This window comes from Pseudochaenichthys georgianus, chromosome 22 (genome assembly GCF_902827115.2).
Source record: "Pseudochaenichthys georgianus chromosome 22, fPseGeo1.2, whole genome shotgun sequence".
Classification (NCBI taxonomy): Eukaryota; Metazoa; Chordata; class Actinopteri; order Perciformes; family Channichthyidae; genus Pseudochaenichthys; species Pseudochaenichthys georgianus.
Window position 1 is genome coordinate 12,172,713 of NC_047524.1, and position 11,541 is coordinate 12,184,253.

General features: G+C 42.5%; 1 protein-coding gene across 1 annotated transcript in view; it reads left to right on the plus strand.

The window, feature by feature from the left end:
- Window positions 1–4,788, plus strand: part of msrab (methionine sulfoxide reductase Ab) — a 31,144-nt gene extending 26,356 nt beyond the window's left edge. Inside the window, 1 exon segment of the mRNA XM_034111987.1 lies at window positions 4,123–4,788. Coding sequence (XP_033967878.1) covers window positions 4,123–4,296 — 174 coding nt within the window. The 3' untranslated portion in view covers window positions 4,297–4,788.
- The last annotated feature ends 6,753 nt before the right edge of the window (window positions 4,789–11,541 follow it).

Here is an 11,541-nt window from a genome sequence, read left to right on the forward strand (position 1 = left end):
AATAACCTGTTTGCTTTTACAGGCAACATTTGATTCTCTAATAAGAACGTATGTACTGCAGTACAATAGTCAAAAATATATGCAGTATATATGCAGTATTTTTACATTGAGGATTTGCAATTTTGCTTGCAATAAAAGGTCTAAATACCTATTATATATATAACTATTATATTTGATATTTGATTTGTGAGCCTTGCAAACGTGCTTCGGCATGACTGTACTTAATTAGGGTAATGCCAATAGAGCAAATTCAATTTGCAATCACATTTGAGATGTCATCATCACCAAGACATTTTTTTATAAAAAGAGAGAGAGGACCCAGAGAAATGGTAAATGGCAGTAACCAGTAACGAAGTGGACTAACGAATGATTACATAAAATCACAGAATTGAGGTCATAGTGCTCTTCAAATGTCTTCGCCATGAGTCATCGGGTGTCACAAACTCTGTACTCTCTTCCCCACCACTCTGCAGCCGTAGGCCTTCCCAGGGAAAACACAGAGAGAGACAAGGCAGTGGGGTAGGAAGACAGGAGAGAGTACATTTTCCTCCTCCTCCTCCTTTTGCTCCTCCACCTTCACCCTCTCTCGGGATGTCACGTCCTATTTGTGTCCTGAGGCCGTCTCTGGCGATGGTGATGGCGAGAGGGGCTCTCTCGCTTGGCTGGAGAGCGGGGAGGACTTGGTAGCACGAAGCGTGGTCTGTGCTCACATGGGAGAGAGTCAGCAGTGGAGAGTCAGAAAGGAGGAGAGAGAGAGATGCACCCGTTCAGCCATGCCTTTGACAGGGGAGTCTTTCCGACAGGCGTGAAGAAAGGAAGGGCTGACTGGGCTGAGTGAGCTCAGACCTCGACGCACACACACACAAACCTGTTTTTGTCACTAAAGAGGACATTGCATTGACTTACATAGATTCCCTTGCGATTCAACCATAAGCATACAAGCCTAACCCTAACATACCAAAAACCAACCCCAACATTTTACGGTTCACCTCGTTTGGACCCATTTGTTGTCATCAAATTGGATGTGAGTTCCAATAATGTGGCTCTGTGACTTGATTTGTGTCCCCACCGTACAATTTCGCACACAAACACACCCTAACTATACCTAACGTGTTCTGTATTCATGATCCTCTTTTTCCATCCTCATGCACACTCACACACATACAAAAACACATGAACACATTTCTCCCCCTCTATGTAGCCATCATTTATACGTCAGCGGCAATCGAAATGCTTAACTTAAGGACATCTCGGTTTTCTCTCCTCCATCTTTGCTGTATTCTACACTGAACATCCTTCCATCCATTCCTCTGCTGCAGTGTGAGAGAGGGAGAGTGAAGCCACATAAGGTTATACACAGTGGCGTGACGCTATGCATTCTGATTTATAGATCTAAAATGGCCGCCGTGTTGTGACTGCTGTACAGGGCTGGATGGAGAACGAGAAAGGGGTGTGGGGGTGTATGAAAAGCAGACCTTTTCCTTGGACATTGTGTTCTCCTCACACGAAACGTCCTCTGCCCTAGAGGCTGTACAGTGGTTAGGTGATGATGACTGGTTAATTAGGCCATCACGTACAAAACTGCCTTGCTTGTGTCGACTGGTTTACTACAATGGTGTTGTATATGGGCAATAAAACATGGGTTCTTCTGTGTCAGACTGCACAAAGTGTGTATTTTAAAAGGTAAACATTTCCGTGCTTGTGTTCTGGCTGCAGTTTGGTTTGTGGATGTTGGTTCTTTCCTGCGGGGAGTTTAGAGCCCTCACATTGTAGCGGCAGCTCTGAGGACGTAGAGGTCAGCCGCTGCCTCAGCCTCTCTGTGGGGCACACAGCTTTGATTTACTGACTCCACTGCATCTCCTCACACACACACAGACACACACATCTAGTGCCACACTGCCTCCATGTGGACAGAATTATACACTACCAAGCTGCCCTTACCTGGCATTATTCCCTCCTATATACTTGTGGCAATCCTTATTTGACGTCTTCTTAGATGCAAAGCTTTTTCTGTACATATCATTTATTTGGTTTGTCTGTTAAGCATCAGTAAAAGATGGGATGCCCCTGCGTAGCATGCTTATGGTTTATTTGGTTTGAACTCAGAGCGAGAAACAGCAAATCTGTATTATTTATCTTGCAAATATAAATGAGTAAAAGGTTAGTAGTGTATTTCTAAATGAATGGTCTACTAATGCAAGGATGGATTTATCGATTAGATATTATTTTTAAGCAAAGAGCAAAGCTTCTGTTTTTTCAGCTTCTCAAATGAGAAACTCATGATGGGGATGTCTCACTAGTTACTAGAATAAATAACTCCTCCAATCCAATTAAAATGACCTGAAGTTTGATTTATAATCTAAATAATTGTAATAATCTTCACTGGTTGTTTAACAGTTAAGATCTAAAAAATGGAAGAGTTCACCATTTAATCAATTGTCTCGTGTGAGCTAAACAATTAAGGAAAAATCATAAACAAATGCAGAAGCTTACACACAAGTGTCACTGAATGGTTTCTTCAGTATGGAAGTCATGTAATGGATATGCTCTAGTCTTCGTAAAAATGCTTTTTGAGGCTTGTTTTGATCCAATTATTTCTAATCATTTTTCTTCAGGATTGTCAGGCCTATGTATTTTTCTTTAAAACTTCATTCATGTTTTCCTTGGTCACTTGGGGAAAGAAGAACACCTTTAACAAGACAGTCACCTGTTTCCATTGTATGTAGTTGCGTACAGAGACTCCCTTTTTAGGAAATATCTGACAAGCCTTTTTTTTTTTTTGGAGAGGAGGATACCGCTGTGGATTATTTTTGCCTCACAGTTACTTAACTGTGCATGTTATGTTTTAAATCAAACTACCTAGGAAAACATCGCTTGAACCACCTCCAGACACCCATTGTCATCCTTGCAGCATTTTAGGAACTTTAATTATTCATTTGAAAATGCTTTATCCCATTTTTTTTCTTCAGTTTTGGCTCCCGGTAAAAAAAATAAACAATGACCAGTGACGGAAGTCCTTAAAGAAGATGACTACAATGATGAATTTGGTGGACCCATGCATCAAACTCATACTTTTGTTAACGTTTTAATTGAGAGACCCCTAGTGGCGGAAAATAACATATTGTGCATTCAAGCAGAATGGAGAATGCCTGAATTTCTCCAACAGTATCCATGACAGCATAATAGACAGCGAGTGGTGTATACAGCAGCTAATAAGAACCGGTTGAACCCGGGTTGGATATATTCAGCTCCTGTTTCATGATGCTTGCTGAACCTTGCCAATCGACGCCCCCATAGAGCAGAGCGCCTCGCTGCTGCACACAGTTCTGAGGCGCTGCACGCTACATGCAACCTACTTGTTGTCCTCAGACACTCCCGGTACATCTCATACTTGTTGTTTTGTAATCTCTCAGGTGCACTGATCTAAAGAGGACTGAGTGCTTGTGTTATTAGATGGAGAAAACCACTCTCAGGTATTTGATATGTCTGTCAGAAGTGTTTAAAGTGTGCGTGTGTGTCTATGTGAACGAGGTTGCTCTTTCTAGTGCGTTTGAAGCCCTTTCCTCGAGGTGTTTAGAAAAGTGTAAGTATGAAAGTGTCTTAAGGAGTTCTCAAAGAGAGCGGATACTCTTTGATGCTTTGTCCCACAGAGAGGGGCTTAGACGCAAGTTGAAATACTGAAAGAAAAATATGTCCTTCCTTCTGTCACTCAATCACCCTGCTTTCTAGCTGAGGGGCAACAACTCTTTACTGTATTTGTGAGAGCTATTGAAAGTTCACATTCACTACACTGCAGAATAAAACAACCATTTAAAGAGTTATGTTCATTTTGAGGTAGATACGGAGAAAGTAATGCTCAATGTATGTCAGCGGTGTGGTGATGGAAACTTCCCAGAGAACACATGAAGCATACGAGGAAATACCAGGAATGTTTTTATCACATAGATGTCTATCTGAGGGATTTTAACCTTTAAAAGCACTGCTGTATTTCAAGTAGTTATGTATCTCATCGGATGAACAACCTTAGTTATAGTTTATTTGAAATGCATTCTGCACTTTTTTTTTTTTCCTTCTTTAGTTTTGCATTAACTGTTGTGGGTTTTGTTTGTTTTTTGTCTCTAGGAGCTGGATAAAAAAGGCTACGGGCCCATCACCACAGAGATTCTGGAGGGGCAGCAGTTTTACTACGCTGAGGACCATCACCAGCAGTACCTGAAAAGGGTACCGAAAGGCTACTGTGGCCTCAAAGGCACCGGAGTGTCCTGCCCCATCGGAGCCGGGAAGGATGAATTATAGGAATGTGTATAAGGACTATATGAAGGTAAATGAAAAAAGGGAAATACACTTGAAGTAGCAATGCAGCTATGGCAGTCATGTTTGACTGCAGCAACAGTCAGCTTCCACAAGGTGGCAATGTTCCTCAAAGAACACAGTAAAGCCCCATCAGTGTTTTACTTATCTGAGAAACCACGAAACCAACACTTTCTCTTCCAAAGTTGGTTCATTGGAAGAAAATAAACCTACCTCAGCGGTTTTATTATCCAGCAACCTATTATGTTTACATCCATCTTAAAGCTTGAACACTATGAACATGTTTAGACTTTACTGTCAGATTTCTTGAATATACCGTCTAATGCAATCAGTTTTCTAAAAGGCAAACCAGCATATCATTTTTAACACACTGTTTTTTATATTACTTTGAAAACCTGTTAGAAACAAGTCTGCATTGACCAAGACAGACTGAACACTGCTTGTCTCACTTATATATACATATGTACAGCACTTTGGCTCGACCAAAAATCGTTTATAAATGTGCTATATAAATAAAACTTGATTTGATATAAATAAAGTACATCTTATCATGCACATGCTCGTTTGCGTTCTTGTTTTCATGTGTGCATGTGTCTGCCCCTGCGGCTATATATATTTAAATATAAACCACTGTTTCGTTTATTTCTGCCCCTTTTCTGCCTTGTTTGAGAAGGGACCCTACCTACGAGGGACACATGGGTATGACTCAGTGTGACACACAGATGCACATTTGGAAATCACTCATTCTGGATTGCAGAATGAGACACTAGTAGCACTAATGTATGCTATATGTTACACACTTTGCTTCACTCAACTTCCAGAAAACCCAGAAAAAGTCCTATTATATGATTACACATCAGAGAGGAACAAGTTATTACTGTGTGGAGTTATTTGTATTATCAGTCTATTTAAAAAAATTAAGTCCTACTCATCGTTAAGACCAAAATACTGAGATGATAGAAAAAGCTTTTTGGTCGACCGCAGCAGTGTGATTCACCCCGCTCTCGTTTTTCCCCCTCCCTCTCTGCTATCTTTCTTTCTCTGTCTGTGTGTATGTGTCACATCCTGACACCTGTGTGTAGGTGTGGACCAGGGCACAGGTGCAGGTGTAACCTCTCAGGGCCTATTTTAGTATTGGGACAGATATTTTTTTGCATGTGTCTGCATGCAGCAGCAGCCGTGTGTGTGTGTGTGTGTGTGTGTGTGTGTGTGTGTGTGTGTGTGTGTGTGTGTGTGTGTGTGTGTGTGTGTGTGTGTGTGTGTGTGTGTGTGTGTGTGTGTGTGTGTGTGTGTGTGTGTGTGTGTGTGTGTGTGTGTGTGTGTGTGGGTGTGTGTGGTGTGTGTGTGTGTGTGTGTGTGTGTGTGTGTGTGTGTGTGTGTGTGTGTGTGTGTGTGTGTGTGTGTGTGTGTGTGTGTGTGTGTGTGTGTGTGTGTGTGAAGCTGTGTGAAGCTGTGTGAAGCTGTGGCTTGCTTGATCGAACCGCGTTGAGTGGTATGTGGTCGGGCCAGTTTTCCAGCTCCCGCCTATACTATTTTGTTTTGTCGAGTGTGCGAGAGGAGATAACCTTTTAATAAAGTGATCTTCATTTCCTCGGCTTTAAAGAGAGGATGGCTTAAAAAGCTTAGATTTTTTTCTGCCATCTGAAATAATGTTAACAAGACGTTCTGTTGATTTCTGCTGCATTACAGAGAAGGCGTTAAATCCATTATATCTAGGGAGAGATGTTCTGTGGAAAAGGACCATGTTTAGTGCAGACACATAAAAGGACTTTAAGAAGTAGTTGCATGAGTAAGTGTATGTTTTCTGTGTATTCCTTTGTTATAGGTTAAAATGGGGCATGGAAATGCATGGTACTCTCATATACGCATCCATACACAAACACAGTGAGGCTGGGCAGGACAGGAACCAGGCTGTGTATGCCCTTCAGACAGAGCCTATTGTCTGCAGATGGGCCTTTAATGGCCCCACAGCTGGCCACAAAGAGCATACCGCTATGCCTCTCACTGGCCTATCTCACCCTGAAGAAAGGAGGCAGCTCACGGGCACATGTACACCACTGTGAACATGCATGTAACATCTTATTCCACCCTTAGAATAATGCATTTTCCTTCTTGTCTAATTATATCCGCGTTAGAACTCAAAAGAGAAATCCTTCCTAAACCATCCGAAGAAAATAATCGGGTTTGAGAAAAGCGTGTGGAAGAGTGGGCTGAAATGAAAAGAGAGGTGCTGGGCTGTTTATCAGAAGGTCTCTGCACTCTTACCCACACATGCACACATACAAACACACGTCCCAACCACTACCTCTCACTCCGTCCTGTACTGCCGCCTAATGCAAAAGACAGCGCCCACGCAAAAAAACAAACACACCAAAAAGACACCTTGCAGAGACGTGCACCCACACAAATGTCTTGCACTCTGATGCGCTCTGTATTGTGTCCTCCTTTCACAGCTTTTCATTTATCTTCCCCTTGACGGCCTTAATAGATCTTATTGTATGTATGTACAGCACTGTGTATGCATACATCATTATAATAGCATTGTTTTATACCATTTCCCCTTTAGCTGCTTTACTGCTAAATAATTAGTTTCTTTAGACACCAACACGGACGGCATTGTTTGGTGAGCTATATAAATAGAACAATAGCAGAGTGGTGTATTCTGGTGCTGTTCTACCAGCTGGAGAATGGTTGTGACTTCTTGTCTTGTTCCTCACATAATTACTTTTCTAGATAGAGGTAGTACGCACACAGTTAGATGTGTGTGGGTGTGTGTATCTTCTGTTGCATGTGTGATAGCAGAGGGGGAAACGGAGCTCGCTTGTTCTACATGGCCTCTACATTTTTCTCGTGATGATATGAGAGTTGTGTGCAGGTTTTTTTTTGTTGCAGATGCCAGATGTTTGCATCCCCTCACTTGCTCTCCCCTTCCCCTCCCTCTGGTTCCTCTCTATCAGAGCATCAGGGCTCCAGGAACCGGAGCACAGCAGTGTCTCTGTGCTGCCCAGAGAAGTGCAGCCTTGTCTGGGACGGTGCATCTGCAGCCTGGGGGCGAGCCCTGGTGCCCCCGCATGCCGCTCTCACTCGAGGTCTCCTCCGTCCCCGCAGCGTGACCCCTGAACTCTGTGGGAGAAACTCCAATGACATTAGATCTTTACATAACCAGGTTGATGACACATTAATACCTACTTTATCCTCAAACAGGTTAGTTTGGTACAGCGATACCCTCCTTTAAAATGCAAAGAAAGCAAATGGCAAGCTCACACTAGCTAACACTCACAAAGGAGTGTGTTCTTTCCCATGAAGAAAATGTCACAAACCTGTTCTTCCTTTCCACTGGGAATAGCAATGGGTTAAGTGGAGTGGGTGGGTGGGTGGAGGGCCTAGTTGGCTTGCTAACTGGCCCACTGGCTTTCTGGCTGACAGCCCACACTGACACTCTGCACCTGGGAGCCTGTGTGTTGTCAGCCATGCTAGCTAGCTCCAGCTACCACCACATGACACACAGGAAACACAGAAATAACTGCTTAGTGTCTCTAGCACAGTAATGCTAACTGAGGGTGTGCTGCTGACAGAAAGGGGTTGAGGAAAGGTGTTAAAGGATAGTAGACATAAGAGGATGCAATGGGACAGGGGGGTAGTATTAGGATGTTAGAATAGAAAACTGGAAAGGATAATGAAACATGAAGATGCTACCGCACCTGTCAGACTTCTGTTACAGGAAGATTCCTCTGGCCTTGATTCAACTAAATGGATCATTTGCTTATTCAGGGACAGATGCCGTGTATCCTGTCGATCATCTTGTTTTCATGATCAAGCCTCGACAGATGATTGTGCAACAACATCAACAGATTGACAGTTTACAGCTGAGGCTCTGATGCAACTCTGATATTTCCAGAGCATCTCTTTCTTATGTACAGTTTCGGGGTTTATCTGCTGTCCATCTGCACCTTGAGTCATGTGAGCCTCACGTCTGACAGGTGCGAGTGTGGAGTTGAGTTTTATCGCAACCAGAAAGCCCTCGATTAGAGCAGCAACAGGAGAGTGTTGTGCAACACTTGGGCGATCAGATGCTGATGTGCATGAAGTGTGTCAGCATTACGAGGAATGAGGACAGAAACAGGACACGCACTCATACACACACTTTTAAATGTACAATAGCTTAATTCTGCTAACTGTGCAGATTGAATCATGGTGTGTTTGGTCTCTGGGTAAGACGGTGCATGATGGTGGTATTGTCAGTCTCTGATTGAAGATACTGTATATCCGTGTTAGAGATGTGAAGAAAAATGACTAAATTGAGGGAGACAGAAATAAAAGGGAGGAAAAATGCTGGCTGCACCAGGAGGAAGCTGATGCTTCTCCATGCAGCTGCTCCCAAACACCCACTGTGTGTGTGGGGGGGGGGGTGTGTGTGGCCTAGCATTACTATACTTGTGGGGACCTACATTTACACAGTCACATGTGGGGACTCGCCTCCCTTATGTGGACACATTTGAGGTCCCCATAAGGGGAATCATTCATTTTAGGGTGAAGACTTGGTTAGGTTTAGGTTAAGGGTTAGGGTTAGGCATGTGTTGGTTATGGTTAAGGTTAGGATAAGTCTCCAGGAAATGCATGTAAGTCAATGTAATGTCCCCTGAAGTGATGTATACATGGTGTGTGTGTGTGTGTGTGTGTGTGTGTGTGTGTGTGTGTGTGTGTGTGTGTGTGTGTGTGTGTGTGTGTGTGTGTGTGTGTGTGTGTGTGTGTGTGTGTGTGTGTGTGTGTGTGTGTGTGTGTGTGTGTGTGTGTGTGTGTGTGTGTGTGTGTGTGTGTGTGTTGCATAGTAAATGAACCTTTTACCTACTTACTTTGAACTGATTTACTCATTTATATGTAACAATATTTAAGTCTGAGCTGCATTATGCCGGTGCTCTGGCTCTCTCTTAAGCATTTCGGAATAACAATAGAAAACATTTTAAACCTTGCACTGTGTTGCCGGATCAATCATCACGATCAAACAGAAAAACTTTGGCTAAGAACAAAAAGAGTTCAGCGGTGCAGCTTGAAAGCTCTTGAAACGTAGAACTTCAGGTTTCCTACAGAAGACGCAGTCTAAAATAGCTGAAGTAGGTTTCTCCTGCCTGGCTGGGGCCCTTCGTTTCTTTTCAAAGAAACACTGGCCTCGAAAAACATCCGCTGGTGGAAACACTGGCCTGACAGTCAGTGAATGGAAAGGTTTGAGGTGAGAGTGTGGCCACACTGAGGTGTAAGCAGCGTGTGCAATCCTGTGTGTACTTGCATTCATGTGTATTGGTGGCCTCTCGTAAGTTTCCATCACAATTTTCATTTTCATCTGGTGCACCTTTGTAGTCGATTCAGGTTGACCTCTGACATGCTTGTCCTTCACAAAAGTACCACTACAATACGTGTTTAGCTCAACTTCCTTTTGCTTTCAGCTTCCTGACTTCTATTTCTATTAACGCTAGTAAGGTAAATACTTTCTGTTTAAAGAAATGATGCTTAGTAAAATTAGAAAACAATCTTGAACAATAATATTAATAATAAAAAGTTGTGGTCTAGAAAAGGCACATCATTGTGTGCACGTCATGTAACCCTATTAACTTATAACAAACAAGAGCCAATTTGAATGTGTTTAGTTTTATCAGTGATGTAATTTCTGCGAATAGCAAACTGATACTTTGCTTAACAGATCAACATAAAGTCAACAGATTGAATTAAACTAAACACACATTTGTCATTAAGATAACATTGTCAGCTCATCTGTTCAAATGTGTACACCATAGCCAGCGCAAATGATCAAATATTGAGATATCAAACTGGTTGGTGATACTGTGATGTCTTTGTGTTCTACATATGCGAGTGCTGCTGGAGGCAGGATACAGTACATCTGCTTCACGCTCCATAATGATGGGGAACTGCACGTGCTAGCACCAAAACACTGTGACAGACTATTACATTACAGTGGTGCCAGTTCAAAGTGGATTGCTGTTATTGAAGGAAATTAGAGTTTTTGGCAAATTACAGAACAGGATTCGCTCCAAACAGTTTGGGGTGATTTTTGAACAAATTCCATAAAATACTTTAAAGTTTTAAAATAAAGAAATGCATTTCCATTTAAGTATGAAGGGTATTAGTGAATATGATTGAATTAAACAACTTACTACTCTTTTTGTCTTGTATTCAGTACACAAGATACTTTTTTACATATGATTTCATTGTTATAGTTGTATGTGGAAAAACTAGAAGTACTTCTAAACTTCAGAAAAGTTCATTTTGAGAGATGTTTAAGAGACGGTGTGTTTTAGAAGAAACATGAATGAAGCGCTCTGTGACTGGTACAGATGTCTTCTGACTCATTACATTAAACTTAATAATTGCCATAACCTCTGATGACAAGTACTTCTTCATCCTCCTCTTCGTCTCCTCTACTTTTACGTATCTGCGTCTTACTCACCCTCGTCTCCGTCTGTCAAACTCTTTCCCCCGTCTTTTTTCGGGGCCGTGTGAGATGAGTACAAGACAGGGGAGAGTGTTAGCTGTGGTGAGCCACAGACCAAAATAACTGGTACTTTTTTTATAAAAACACATGTGCATCCACCCACACATAATGTCACACATGCGTGCACAGTCACACACACACTCTCACACAGACAGAGGTCCCTTTTATTTGAGGATCCCTGGAGAGAGGTGTAGTTGGATATATTTTGGCCATGAGAGGAGAGATTGAGTGTGTTGATATCCAGAGCTGGAAATGGACCTCCATGGAGAGTGAAGTAGGCCATATGTAGATGTTTTTAGGAGCCAGTTTAATCAACTTTCAACTCAGAACTAGAACATACCGTCCAGATAACAAAAGTAACTGTTTCATTTGTAACTTTTTATCCTATCAGCTGCGAGTTACTACTCTCTGTCTCACTTTCTCTCCGTTTCCTTCTCTGGTGACAGATCCTGCAGCCTCCTGTCAAGCTGGCATAGTGGTATCATTCTAAAACTGGTATTAGGCATTTCCTGCTGCGTGTGTGTGTGTGTGTGTGTGTGTGTGTGTGTGTGTGTGTGTGTGTGTGTGTGTGTGTGTGTGTGTGTGTGTGTGTGTGTGTGTGTGTGTGTGTGTGTGTGTGTGTGTGTGTGTGTGTGTGTGTGTGTGTGTGTGTGTGTGTGTGTGTGTGTGTGTGTGTGTGTGTCCGTATATATGTGTGTATATGTGTGTCAGTGTGCGTGTGTGTG